The 15,340-nt window shown below is 40.8% G+C and overlaps 1 protein-coding gene across 12 annotated transcripts in view; it reads left to right on the top strand.

Annotated features, from left to right (window-relative positions):
- OTOG (otogelin) overlaps positions 1-15,340 on the top strand; it is a 208,398-nt gene that overhangs the window by 140,762 nt on the left and 52,296 nt on the right. For 10 of the 12 annotated variants that reach the window (XM_061610233.1, XM_061610231.1, XM_061610235.1 and 7 more), the window contains 4 exons: positions 1,315-4,643; positions 6,490-6,658; positions 12,704-12,849; positions 13,672-13,761. In XM_061610233.1, the coding sequence (XP_061466217.1) occupies positions 1,315-4,643; positions 6,490-6,658; positions 12,704-12,849; positions 13,672-13,761 (3,734 nt within the window). The remainder of the gene's footprint in view (positions 1-1,314; positions 4,644-6,489; positions 6,659-12,703; positions 12,850-13,671; positions 13,762-15,340) is intronic. The other 2 variants (XM_061610232.1, XM_061610241.1) reach the window with 2 other exon arrangements.

The raw sequence follows: 15,340 nt of genomic DNA, 5'->3' as shown, positions 1-15,340 counted from the left end.
CTGCTCACTGGGGCAGGGTATCGCCAACATGTCACCGTGCTGCTGAAAGAATTGCACTGGCTGCCCATTTGCTACCAGGCCAGGTTCAAGGTTCTGGCTTTGGTGTACAAAAGCCCTATACAGGTTGGCACCAGGATACCTGAAAGATTGTATTAACCCTTATATACCCAGTTGATCACTGCCCTCTGCAGGTGAGGGCCCCCTGCAGATACCATCTTATCAGGAGGTCCATTCAGCACAACCTAGGAAACGGACCTTTAGTATGGCGGCACCTACCCTGTGGAACTCCCTACCCTTAAATATTAGGCAGGCGCCATCTGTGTTATCTTTTCGGTGCCTATTGAAGGCTTTTCTCTTTCAATAAGACTTTTAAGTTGAGACCTTATCCCAGTCTGCATCTGTGTTGGAATTGCTCTTTAATATGTATTTAAACCTTTTTAAAAAAATGTTTTTAACCTTTTTTAAAAGATGTCTTGAAAGCTTTTTAAAAATGCTTTTAAAAATGTTTTGTTTTAATGTATTTTAAAGTCTGTTTTTATGAAGTTTTAAAGTGTTTTTAGTGCTTTTGTTTGTCGGCTCCGGGGCTCCTGCTGGGAGGAAGGGCAGGATATATATATATATATATATATATAATAAATAAATATTAGTTTGGCTCCATTCTGCTTTTGATCTAACTGTAGTTCACAGACTCCATCAACCAAGATAGCCTTATAAGGGATCTAGGGGAAACATGCATGTTGATCCCCATGATATATCATAACCTGCCTTTCCTCTAAGAAGCTCAGGATGGCATACGAGGATTATCCCACATTTTCTCCATAAGCAATCCTGTGAAGTAGGTTAGGCTGAAAAATGTCACCCAGTTAATTTCATGGCTGAGCAGCAATGGAAATGAGCCAAAGTCCAACATACTATCCACTACATCATACAGTGACTCTCATGGGGCTTCTTCTGACCAGACTAGATATGTATCGAAACATGTTACTCAGGAAAAGGAACTGTTCAGAAATATTCTGAAAGTTGCCTTTCTTGGTATTATTTGTAAAAAGTATTTTTTTTAAAAAAACCCTGAAGTCTTCATAAACTATGTAGGCATTCATGAAAATCATTACATGTACATTTTTGTGGTGCCAAATTATGTTTTAAAATACTAACATTGAAAAGTTTTTTCATTTTGAAACATAATTTTCTGACAGAGGAGACAAAGATAGCAATTGTTTCTTAAATAATGATCTTTATATATATTTATTTCAGTGCATATGTATGAGCCTATTACAGGTCCATAAAGTAGCATCTGTTTTTCTTTTATTTTAGGCATTGAACCTACAACTGATATTCAAATTCCACCAACCACTTTAAAGACACATACAACTTCAGGGACTATTCAAACTTCTGCAGCAGTGCTGAGTAAAGAAATAACCTCCTCTCCAAGGCCAGCATCAAAAGACAGAGAAACAACACATGCATTCAAATGGCAATTCACTTCAACCATAGACCAACCTAAATTTTCTACTCTTCTACTGCGAAATATTACAGTTTTAGCCATATCTACAATACCAAAAGCTTCAACATATTCAACTTTTGGTGCAAGCTCAATGCCAGTAATTTCACACCCAATATCTGATATTAGCCTCCCTTCTGCAGTTGATGTTCTTCCATCAACAACTGAGGCAGTTACAGGCTCTTTGCCTGGTAAACAGACAAGTAGGACAACACTTTCTTCAGTCTCCTCAACATCTATAATCGCTGAAGCAGAAAGCAAATTAATTTCTACTTCAACTATTATTGTGCCACAGACAATGATTATAGATGATAAATCACCAGCTGTAACTAAAGCAGCACCAGAAACAAAAGTAACAGGTGTTGAGAGGTTCCTCACAGTGGGAACAGAAAGAAAACTTGAAGGTATTACAGCAGGCAAAGTTTCTTCCTCAGTGACATCAAAAACAGAAAGAACAAGTCCATTTTTCACCAAAGCCACATTACCATCTTTGGAAATATCTCCCTATTTGCCCACAGTGAATAGGACAACAACAATAGATAGAACAAAGCAGGGTGTAAGTCAACCGACTGTAGTAGTTGCTAATGTCACGGTCAGTTCATTTTCTCCTTTAGTTACTACTTTATCAACAGTAAAGCCAGTTGTAAAGCCAGTTCCTTCAGAAACAATGAAAACAACAGTTGCTTTAATCAAAGAAGAAATTAAGACCACATTTACTATAACACCTCCAGTACTTACACGATCTACCACCCCAGTCCCTGCACATATAAGTGAATTGCTATTTTCTACTGTTAAAAAAGAAATGGCACAAACATCAAGCATTACATACCCAAGTTCATTTTTTCCTTTATATTCCGCTACGACTTCAAAACCTAGTATTTCTCCCAAACCACCTGGAGTATCTGGTACAATTTCTCCAACTTTAATAGACTCAAGAGAATTTTTAGAAGCAGGATTGACAAGCGAATATTCACCATTTATTCAGCCAAACAAGACAAAAGCTGTGACTGTTTTATATACTCAGTATCCTGCTTCATCTCACACTATAAAAATTACACCTCTCTCTACAAAAATAATTTATAAAATGACAATTGCCTCAGAATCACTAGGACTCGTTTCAGTCTCCCATAAAACATCATCAGAGTACAAAACACCTTTGTCTCTGAAAACTACGAAGATGAGTGTTGTACCAGATTCTGATTTTACAAAGGAAACTACAGCCATGGGTGTTGTAGTTCCATTGGTAACCAAAAAAATGGAACCAGTTCAAACAACTGAATATTCATTTACTTTGCATGCTATGACTGATACAGAAAGAGTGACAGTATATCCTGGCACAAGAAAGTCAGAGAAAACCACTAGTGTATATACACAAAAGCCTTCTACTACTTTGCTTCCAATGCCCATTTCTACAGCAATGATATCAAAGAGAGTCACTAGTCCAATGTATTCTGCACCTGAAGATCAAGTTACCATTGTAGCTACTCTTCATCCCATAACAGCAAAGACTGCATCAATTTCTTCAGAGTTGCCTCTTATAACAAAGCTACTAAGCACAATAACTCCAGAATTGACAATAACAGAAGCTTTAGGTGCCACTGATGTTACTTTACCCACACAAACTGAATTGAGCAGCCAGTCATCAACTATAAAAGAAGTAGCATCAACCAAAGTAACATCAACCCTCTCTTCCTCAGCTCCTCTACCTCTAATGACGCTTCCTCCTACCACGCTTCACCTGGCAGAGACAACAGTTCTCCCGTATGCTTTAACACAAAAAATGCCTGAAGTAGCAGCCACTGCAAAACAACTAATTGAGGTAACACAACCATCTATAACTTCCAAGTCTACTTACTCTGTTCATACTTCTCCATTGGAAGGGTTTACTTCCCGTGTGAAAGAAGAATCTACTGTTCCATATTTTATCCCCCAAACAGCAGGAAAACATGTTTCTTCACCAGTATCTGAAGATTACTTAACAACCAAGGGAACTACTACAGTCTATCATTCTCCAGCTGAACTGGTAAGAACTAGTATCCACCCCAAAAGTACAACCGAGTCAGCAGGCAAAGTTGCAGTGCCCTCTCTGTTCCAAAGTACTCAACTACCCGTGGCTCCTCTTTCAGCTGTATCACTTCCTTCGATATTTTCAGCAAAAGCTCCTTTAACACGTGAAAAAGAAGTAGCCCACACACCAAAAATTGATTTAGGCCTCCAGACAACTTTGTTAACATCAACTGGGAAAGCTACTGACTCAATTTTCAGCACAAAACCTCTGCTTTCTACCTTTAAAGTTACTCTGTTGCCATTGTCTACAATAAAAGAGGAAGCAGTGGAGTTCTTTCCTACTGAAAAGTCAAAAACTGATTTACCTGTCACAAAGCAAGCACTGATGCCTCCTCAAACACTTACAGAGTCTACTGCTTTATTTCATGTATTGGAACCAACATCTTCTTCATTGTTTATACTGGAAGCACCAGAAGCCTCAGTTGTGAGTCAAACAGACTCACTAGTGGGGGTATTTTTAACACCAATACCATCAACAGCTTTCACTTCAATGAGCAAAAGTGCCACAGAGAAGATTTCCATTTTGTCTAAGCAAGTGCCACTTTCCACCATTTCTTCTAGTTCAACATTCCCTGCATCCAGAGTGACACCAGCTACCCCATATTTTGCAACTACAACTGAAACAGCACCCCTTGCAATAAGTGGTCTCACAACACTGAGTGCCACTAAATCATTAGCAGAAAAAACAGCAGGGATAAAAGAATCCACAACATCCTTATTTTCAGTTTCTTCTGCTGCTTCAGAAACAAAGAATGTCACTTTTGAAAAATCAGAGACTGATGGACAAATACTGGTTACAAAGCTTCCTGTGTCACATTCACCCACACATTCATCTACCTCTCCTGCTTCACTTGGTTCTACTATCCTAACTACAGTATCCAAAACACCATATGTCATGGAGATGCCCACACCCTCAACAAGCACTTTGTTGATACCACCAGCACTTCCAAATGCTACAGGAGTCATAGCAGTTCCCACCTATTTATCAGGATTAACCACTGTTGAAACTGTCTCAGGAGTTACAGCAGCAGCTTTCATGTCATTTAAAGAAACATCAACATTACCAACATGTGTCGTGAGTAACATAGTTAATGGTATTTTTGCAACCATGTGAGCAATTTCTTTGCTGTATATGTAACATTTGAGCCTCACTTACTGATGGGTATGGAATCAAGGCTTCTTGGTTCCTAGCCTCCATACCGCTCATGGAATGGGGGCCTTTCCAACTCCTCCATCCTTCTGCAGCATAGTGTGTGGTATAGGGGGCTGCTGCATGATGGAGGAATCTGCAAGAATTGTGACACTTCGTACAGCAATGTCTTTGGATCTAAACTGTTATTTCCATAATAGCTACAAAGTTGAAATTTAATACCCTGGCAACTAGAAAAAGTCTGAAAATGATATATTTTTACTTCTTTGCCTCAGTTTGTGACACGGAATTCATCTCATCACAATGGCCTGCACTGAAATATGGTAATGGTATGGGGATGGGGAACTTTCAGCAGTACTCAGGGACATACATATGTTTGTAGAATGCAAACTGCATTTAAAAAATCAAAGATTTAGCTCAGATTATGAAACTCACCATCCCACTAATCCAGGTATGGCTTTGTATGTGATCTATATTATAATGATACATGCTTCAAATGTTGAGGCCACATAATTTCAAATATATAATTATAGGCAGAGCTTGGAAAAGTTACTTTTTTGAACTACAACTCCCACCAGCCCAATCCAGTGGCCATGCTGGCTGGGGCTGATGGGAGTTGTAGTTCAAAAAAGTAACTTTTCCAAGCTCTGATTATAGGTTGTAATTATCATTAAGAGTTGACAAATTAATACATTGACAAGCCGTGATATATATAATTTTGTTCTCTAGTCAAATACTAGGGTCATGCTTGCCATCGATCTGTATTTAGCAGACCTTTCTTTTTTATAATAAAAAACAAAACAACCCCCCCCAACCTGTGCTATATTTTTCTACCCATTATTGTCACATCATTCTTGGTGGTGGGAAGCCAGCAAGGGAATTGTGTGGTGTGACTTATACTTAAATGTTTATTGTATACAAAAGACGAGAGAGTAGACAATCACAACTAGTGGGATGAACAAGACTTTCTGTTAGAAAAGGAGAATGGGATATACTATTCAAAACCAATAAGAGGTATATCCATGCTATAGCTATGAATAATGGTCAGAAAAAGTCAGGTAAGGGATTGAAGAAGTTTGTTTTTGATCTACTGAGCAATCCCTGTGGTCATGAAAGAGGGAAGGACTATAAATAAGGCTGCATTATTATTTCAGACTGGTTTTGTTTTTCTCATATTCTGTCATTCTTTGAAAACAATCATATCTAGTGACATGAACAAAGCTTGCCAACCCCAATTTAAGCATTGATTGGCACAACCAGTTGAAAGTATTATATAGTGTCAAGTTTATTACATCATATTGAACTTTTAAATCTGTCAAATATATCCTAGATACCTTACAGAGAGTCTCCTCTACTGCATCTCTTTGACCAGCCTCTTAGTGTTGCTCTCCATGTATAAAATATTCATGATGAAGTAATGTTAAAGATGCATTCTGGGTAGCTTTGATCTTCAGAGGTCCACCAAAATAACTAAAAACAACATAACACTTGAAATATGTCCATACTTTCAAATTTGTAATGTTGTACGACTATCCTCAGTTCCTAGTTTTTTTTATTATATTGATTCATTGCATTGATATATGTACTATTGAAACTTTTCATGTCTGAATGCTTTGCAAGATTGCTACATTTACCTGTCATTGACTTGAAAGGAACTTATAGGCACTCAGAAGTTTGAGATACTGACCCCTTTCTTATTTTCTCTGAATAGTCCTTTATTGAATACTATTTTGATAAGAAAAGTAACCTATGTTTTCTAAATATGTCTTAGCCAATCACAGAGAATGAGTGCATAAAACACATTTGCTTAGATGGACAACTAATCCAAGTTAACAAATCCCAGAACTGTCCATACAATGCAACTCAACCCAGCTGTGGATTTCTTGGTTTTGCCGTTCAGGTTAATGGAGATAAATGCTGCCCCAAGTGGGAATGTGCATGTAAGTCTTATTCGTACAGTATTTATTTTAAAAATTTATTTATTTATTTAATTACATTTCTAAACCGCCCTATAGCTAACAGCTCCCAGGGCGGTGTACAACATGATAAAACCACAATATTTAAAATACAAGCAAGTATGTATTGCACATACAATTATAAAACATATTTAAAAACAGAGTAAAAGAAAATAAACATAAGATTAAATTAAAATAAAAAGCTTAAAATGCCTGGGTGAAAAAGTGGGTTTTTACCTGGCGCCGAAAAGATGACAGAGAAGGCGCCAGGCGTATCTCATCTGGGAGGGTATTCCATAATTCAGGGGCCACCACCGAAAAGGCCCTAGATCTTGTTACTGTTCTCCGGGCCTCTGTATGAGTTGGGACCCGGAGAAGGGCCTTAGACGTCAAGCGGAGTGAACGGGTAGGAACATAGCGAGAGAGGCGTTCCATCAGATATTGCGGTCCAGTGCCGTTAAGGGCTTTATAGGTAAGGACCAACACTTTGAAACTGGCCCGGAAATGTATTGGAAGCCAGTGCAGTTGGGCCAGAATAGGTGTTATGTGGTCGAATTTCTTCGTCCCAGTAAGAACTCTGGCCACGGCATTCTGCACTAGCTGAAGTTTCCGAATCGTTTTCAAAGGTAACCCTACGTAGAGAGCATTACAGTAATCCAATCTAGAGGTTACCAGAGCGTGAATAACTGAGGCTAGGTTCTCCCTGTCCAGATAGGGTCGTAGTTGGGCTACCAGCCGAAGCTGGTAGAACGCATTTCGTGCCACTGAGGCTACTTGGGCCTCGAGTGACAGAAGCAGATCTAATAAGATCCCCAAACTACGGACCTGTTCCTTTATGGGGAGTGTAATCCCATCTAGGGCAGGTCTGACATCAACCATCTGAGCAGAGGGCCCCCCGACCAACAGCATCTCAGTCTTGTCAGGATTGAGTTTCAGTTTGTTAGCTCTCATCCAGTCCATTATCGCGGCCAGGCAGCGGTTCAGTACAGCAACAGCCTCACCTGAAGAAGATGAGAAGGAGAAATAGAGCTGCGTATCATCAGCATATTGCTGGAAACGCACTCCAAAACTCCTGATGACCTCGCCCAGCGGCTTCATATAGATATTAAAAAGCATGGGGGACAGAACTGAGCCCTGCGGGACCCCATATTGTAGCACCCAGGGACTCGAGTAATGTTCCCCAAACATCACCCTCTGGAGACGATTCCCAAGATAGGAGCGCAGCCACCGCCAAGCAGTGCCTCCAACTCCTAAATCTGCGAGTCGCCCCAGAAGGATACCATGGTCGATGGTATCAAAAGCCGCCGAGAGATCAAGGAGAACCAACAGAGTTACACTCCCTCTGTCTTTCTCCCGACAGAGGTCATCATACAGGGCGACCAAGGCTGTTTCTGTACCAAACCCCGGCCGAAAGCCGGATTGAAATGGATCCAGATAATCAGTTTCATCCAAAAGGGCCTGGAGTTGGCAAGCGATCACGGGCTCTAGAACCTTGCCCAGAAATGGAACATTTGCTACCGGCCTATAGTTGTTAAAATTGTCAGGGTCCAAGGAGGGCTTTTTTAGGAGCGGTCTCACTACCGCCTGTTTCAGGCAAAGTGGGACCACTCCCTCTCGTAAGGAGGCATTAATCACCTCCTTGGCCCAGCCGGCCGTTCCATTTCTGCTAGCTTTTATTAGCCACGAGGGGCAAGGGTCCAGAGCGGAAGTGGTCGCCCGTACCTGTCCAAGCACCTTGTCCACATCCTCGAGCTGTACCAACTGAAACTCATCCAATAAAACAGGACAAGACTGTGTTCTGGACACCTCATTAGATTCAACTGTTGCAATATTGGAGTCAAGGTCCCGACGGATGTTTATGATCTTGTCTTGGAAGTGACTCGCAAACTCATTACAGCGGGCCATTGATGGTAATATTGCGTCCGGAGAACCAGAGTGTAAAAGTCTCCGGACAACTTTGTAAAGTTCCGCTGGGCGGTTACAAGATGACTGAATAGAGGTAGCAAAGTATTGCTTCTTTGCCGTCCTCACCGCCCTCACATAACGTTTAGTGGAGGCCTTCACAAGTGCATAATTACAGCCGTTGGGAGTTCGTCTCCATTTGCCCTCCAACCGTCTCCTTTCTTGCTTCATCAGTCTTAGCTCCTCGGTAAACCAAGGAGCCAATTGAGCTCTGCAATGGAGAGGGCGCACCGGGGCGATTGTGTCAACTGCCCGGGTCATTTCTGTATTCCACAGAGTGACCAGGGTTTCGACAGAATCGTCAGTTTTATCAGCCGGAAAATCCCCCAGAGCCCTCTGAAATCCTTCAGGATTCATTAGTCTCCGGGGACGGACCATCTTAATTGGTCCTCCACCCTTGCAGAGGGGAGAAGACAATGTGAGTCTAAATCTCAAGAGGCGATGATCTGTCCATGACAAAGGAATAGATGTAAAATTCCTCACTCCCAGATCACCTTCCCCCATTCCAGTGGCAAAAATCAAGTCTAGAGTATGTCCTGACACATGCGTCGGGCCAGTAACAAATTGAGACAGCCCCATGGCTGTCATGGAGGTCATGAAGTCCTGAGCCGCTCCAGACAAGGCGGCCTCGGCATGAATGTTGAGATCCCCCAATACCAAAAGTTTGGGAGATCGCAACACCAAGTCCGAGACCACCTCTGTCAGCTCAATTAGACCAATGGAAGTTTGGACTTGTGTAATAGAACAGATAGTGGGATTTATTTATGGGCTATTAATTGCTGATATGCACTGATACAAAATATTTTAAATATCAATTTCATAAAAAGAAATAAGCATCATCTATCAAAGTACAGTAATGAAGTAGGCTAAAAAAGCCAAACCCAGAACAACTTAGTTATGTGAACTGCTGAGGTCCAAAGAACAAGAGAATAGTCATAATCCCATTGCTACCCTGGGCTCCTTCTGGGGGGAAGGACGAGATATAAATTTAATATAAATTAAATAATAAATAAATAAATGTAATAAATAAATTACAGCAAACATTTGTTTCCAAGGAAAAAACAATACATTTATTTCTTTTTTAGGACAGATCACCAGCAACAAAACATGGAGCCCTTAAAGTTTGTAAATGCAAACATTACTGAAAGCTACTTTTCCAATTAGAGATGGAGGAGAAATTTGATTCAGTTCATATTTAAAGCTGAATCTATCAAATTGGTACTTTCTGAAACAATATGAGAACTGAAAGAAAGCCATCCTTCAAAAGTTGCCCTTCCCTTAGTTCTCCATCCAAAGAGTATTAGGGGAAAATGTGCATAAAATGCAGAGCTTGGAAAAGCTGCTTTTTTGAACCACAACTCCCATCGGCCCAATCCAGTGGCCATGCTGGCTGGGGTTGATGGGAGTTGTAGTTTAAAAAAGTAACTTTTCCAAGCTCTGATAAAATGAATATATTTGTGAGAATAATATACAAAGGAAATTATATAGAGAGAAATTGCATATAAAACTGTATATTAGACAAAACTACATATAAAAATTTGTTTAGGAGGAGAAAGTCATACTAAAATGTTGAAGAATTTTCATGAGGATTTTTTAAAAATTGCATATTGCTGCAGAAATGTGGAGAACTGAATTTAATATTGGAAAAATGAGAAACTGAGAGAACTGACATTGACACATCCTATTTCTGATAGAACCAGTTCATATATTGTTATATCGAGGCTTCACACAATAAATATAATAGGTTGGATCCAGAACACCCATGAGTGAATCTCTGCTCATGGGATGCTCCTGGTTGAGGGAGTAGGGAGTCATCCTCTTGCAGCCCACTTTGACCCCTTAGGGGATCCTCTCCTTAACAGCATTGGGAGGTGGTGATAGAGGCTGCAGGGGGAATTGTCAGAAATGTATCCTGTTCCTCCTGTGGGAACCTCCACTGGCAAAAAAGGCAAACGCGGTTTTGGGCTGCATAAACAGAGCTATAGTTTCCAGGTTGAGGGAAGTAATAGTCCCACTATATTCTGCATTAGTCAGGCCTCATCTGGAATACTGCGTTCAGTTCTGGCCGCCTCATTTTAAGAAAGATATAGACAAGTTGGAGCGGGTTCAGAAGAGGGCGACAGGGATGATAGCCGGTATGAAGAACAAGTCTTATGAGGAAAGGTTGAAGGAACTTGGCATGTTCAGTCTGGTGAAGAGAAGGCTGAGGGGTGACATGATTGCACTCTTTAAGTACCTGAAGGGCTGTCACATAGAGGAGGGTACAGATTTGTTCTCTGCTGCCCCAGAGGGTAGGACTAGGTCTAATGGTTTTAAGTTGCAGGAGCGTAGATTCAGATTGGACATTAGAAGGAACTTCTTGACAGTAAGGGCGGTTTGGCAATGGAACCGACTGCCTAGGGAGGTGGTGGGATCCCCTTCGCTGGATGTCTTCAAGCAGAGGCTGGACAGCTATCTGCGGGAGATGCTCTAGCTGTGGATTTCCTGCTGTGAGCAGGGGGTTGGACTCGATGGCCTACAAGGCCCCTTCCAACTCTATGATTCTATGATTCTATCCCAGTTAGGGAAGAGCTAACTATATTTGGAGATAAAATGATATAGAATAAGAAACGCAGCACAGTGAAGAACACCTTACAAGAAAGCACACTTAAATGACTCTGCTAGCGAAACCGAAAGTTGTAGCAAAGGCTGAACCACCAGGAAATTAAATAGTGTATTTTTAGTTGAACTGTTCTGTACACTACAGTATTCAAGAACTAGCATTTATCTGTCCCTAAAAAAGAATTTATTTATTATTAACTTTCTATCCCACCCTTCCTCCTAAGAGAGCCCAGGACAGGAAACACCACAGTGGTAAAATAATACTAATAGAAATAATTTTAAAAATATTTAAAACATCTAAAATATGTAGATGTAAATTGTCCTAAAAATGACAGAAACGTATGAATCTATGTCTTGACATGTTTAAATGCATTTACCTTTATTAATTTTGGGTTGAATCCAACTGAGTCATATTCAGAAATCCATTGAAATTGATTGGATGACTATCTTAAGCCCATTGATTTCATTTACTCTGAAGCTTGTATCCAATGTAGCGCCAAGTAACTCATTCCATTAGCACATGGATTTACACATGTGCAATGGAACTTCCCTCTCTTCCCCCATGCATCATAGAACTTCTCCCCCCCCCATTGAACCCTCTAAATCTGTTATGGGGATTTCTCCAATCCTTCGGAGCAGATTTGGGAAATGCATGGGCATGCACAGGGGGAGGAGAGAATGTAAGTTCCATTGTCCAAGATGAATATTTGCACTAATGGAACAAATGCATTGGATACCGCTGAGTATGACACAGCTGGATTCAACCCTTTATATGTATCTATAGTTAAGTTACAGAGCAATCCAAATGATGGGAAGCTGGTGGAGGGGGGGGCAGGGGAAAGCTCTATAGCATCTACTTGCCATTTGGGAGCCACTGGCCCAGTTGAGCACCAGCTCTGTTGGGAGTTGCTCATGGGAGACGGATGGGAAGAGCCGGCTCCCACAAACAGGCCTACTGGGGAGTAAGTGGTCCCTGTAGGCTGCCATTGTAATTTTTTTACTGTGCTGGCCTATTAGCCAGCAGAATAATTATGGGGATTGGGACCTGGGAGAGTGCTCCAAGGGGGACTTGGAAGTCGCATAAATTCCCCCATGGCTCCTCCCCTGCCACGCTCCCAGAATGCTCTGTTTTGGGGGCTTCCACCGGCTTCTCTCCGTCTACTGGACTTGCCATCCACAGCAGACTCCTGGTAGCACTGGCAGGGTTCTGGTGGCGCTGCAGCACAACTGCAGTGGGGGGCTTCTGCTGGTGGAGCCTGGTGGCATTGGGAGTCTACCAGCTCTGCCAGGGTTCTGCTGCATCCAGCTCCCCCCAGTCCAGCAGAAATGTGAGTTGGGTTGTGCCCTTAAAGAACTAAGTAAGATATTTTAACAAGGGAGGTTTAATTTATAGTGTGTCATCAGCAGTTTGTTGTTTATTTTGTAAAATGAGTTAAATTAGCATAAGTCCTTATTTTGTTTTATCAGGTCGATGTACACTCTTCTCTGATCTGAGCTTTATCACCTTTGATGGACACCATTTGGCTTTATTTAAGGAAGCATCCTATATTGTCAGCCAAACTCAAGACGAGACTATAAGCATCCACATCAGTGATTGCAAAAACACTCATATGGTAATGCATCTTGTGGAATTTTGTTGTTGTTTATGATCCTTGACATAATCCATAAACAAGTGCAATCATGCTGCTGCGTATAAAGGTATGCCATTTTCTCTTGCATCACATCAATGGGACGTAACTGAGACCATTATTAATTAAATGGCTTAAGGAACTGGCATTATGGACCTTTCATCCTCCTCAAGCCTGTAGAATATAAGAACTTTGAAGATAGTAGCTGCTCAAATTTGCATTTCCTGACTTTTTAATATTTAAATCATCCTATTTTCAAATAACAGAAGGGTGTATTTTGTTAAAAGAAATATTTTCTTTTGAATATATGTATGTTACAAAGTTGTGTGCTAGTTTTTTACCCCATGTTTACCTACCCAGACCTTAAGATGTTCTTTGGAGACCCATCTCCAGGTGCCCCAGCCATACAAGGTGTGGCAGGTGGCTGCTAGGCCTTTTTTAGCAGAGGCAAACTGATTATGGAATGCCCTCCTCCTCAAAGAGGATCACTTGGTGCCTGTGCTCTGGTCTTTTCAGAGACAGGTGAAGGCTTTTTATTTTCATGATTTTATTTTTCTAGGTAAGATTTGTAAAAATTTGGGTTCTGCTTTGAGTTTATTATATTATTTTACCTTGTGCTGCTGGTTTTATGCTATATTTAGATTTTAGGAGTTTGAAGTTTTAATTTTGTAAGTAATTGTTTTACCTTTATTGGAAGCCACCTAGAGAACTTTTTTTTAATTGGGCAGCATATACATGTCATAAAGTAAACAAACATTTAACTTTCTATTTAATCATGGAATAAGCTAACCTGTTGTTTAATTTTAGGGCATTTTAACCTCTACTAAGCTGTGTCTGGCAATGTTAAATTTAACATATACATCTAACCAGATTATCATTGATCGCTTAAACAGAAAGGTAAAGTTTATTTCTTCTGTTACAATTCTAATTCGTGTTTCCAATTTTAGGTTGCTAGAGCTACATGCATATAGATAGCTATGTTCAGAATTGAGCAATAACAACAAAAGCTAGTCGAAGGCCAGATGAGAGGCCACTGGAAGCAGTGTAAGTGCTGTTCTGCTGGCAGAGAAGAGCTCTGCCTGCAGGGCAGGGCTTAAATTTCCAGAAGAGCCTCTAGTATGTGGATGGAAAGCTTCACTGTTGTAGATGTACTGATAGTGTTGTTCCAGTGATTTGACCTGCGGCATTCCATGTGTATTTGTGGGGCAGCACAGGGTGGTCTTGGAATCATAGTTAGCCTTGGATCCTTTCTCTTTATTTATATAATTTTAGTTCTGATTATTACTCTTAGGAAAAGAGATCTTTAAACAGGAGTTTAATTTTTTCCCCAGTCAAGAAGTGGATGGTGTACAGAATACAACGGCTGTAGGTTATCTTAAAAATGAATATTAAAAGACAACTTTGAGTCTGATAAGTTCAATTAAGCAATCTAAGGTTTAGTAAAGTGCCTACAATAGCCTCCCCAACCTTTCGGTCCCCAGATGTTGTTGTTTGGGTCCCCATATGTACAACTCCCATCAGCCCTAGCCAGCATGGCCAATTATCAGGAATTTATTTATTTATTTATTTATTTATTTTATTATTTGATTTATATCCCACCCTTCCTCCCAGCAGCAGCTCAGCAGGAATGAAGGGAATTTCAGTCCAGCCATGTCTGGAGACCCAAAGGTTGGGAAAGGCTGGCTAAAGAAAATAAAATATTTTTCATTTAAGCCATCGGAGTTGCATCCATGTCATATCCAAGTGTTCTTAGGCTTTCCCATTAGAGCACATATAAATGAATAAGTGATTGTGCTGGCAAGAAATAAATGAATCAGTTTCATGCCATTTTATAATGTAAAAATGTAAAATAAAAATTTAAGCATGCAGCTTTTATTATATTTATCTAGTTTTAATAAATTTTCTATTATTTTCCTATACTGTTCATTTTAATTTTCTGCTTCCTGTACTTCCAAATACATTTTTAAAGAGCATCTTCCTTATGATTTTATGGAATGGCTTCTGAGAAGCTCATCTCATGTTGGCTCCAAAGAAAGCTCACCTTTATTCCTGTGTTACTGGAAGAAACTCATCAGATCGGGTTTCGGTGCCAGCTTGTGGTCACAGGCAGGAAAGACAACTTTGAAGGAAGACAAGCCCCGAGCCTCCACATGGGGCGCTAATTGTGGGGTGGAGCGCACCCCAGGCAGCGATGGGAGGGAGGAGTTAGAACCCTTTCATCTATGACCTGGCTCTCACGAGATCACCCACAATCCTGGGCAGTCTTGCGAGAGCAGCCGAGGGGTGGAGCCAGACCCGGGCCTTTAAAGGCCCCAGTCTCCTGAGAGCCAGCCTCTTTCTTCGTGTGCTGGTTTTCCCACCCACCCTCCCTCGGTCTTAGGGTGTCACTGAGCTGGGTTGCTGGTTGACAGGGCCTGATAGGAATTTTTCCTCTCAACGAATCTGGCCCCATGGTTGAGCAGGTTTTTTCGCCTAT

This window comes from Rhineura floridana, chromosome 2 (assembly GCF_030035675.1).
Source record: "Rhineura floridana isolate rRhiFlo1 chromosome 2, rRhiFlo1.hap2, whole genome shotgun sequence".
Lineage (NCBI taxonomy): Eukaryota > Metazoa > Chordata > Lepidosauria > Squamata > Rhineuridae > Rhineura > Rhineura floridana.
The sequence above is the reverse complement of the archived record's forward strand: the minus strand, read 5'-3'. Positions and strand labels throughout refer to the sequence as shown.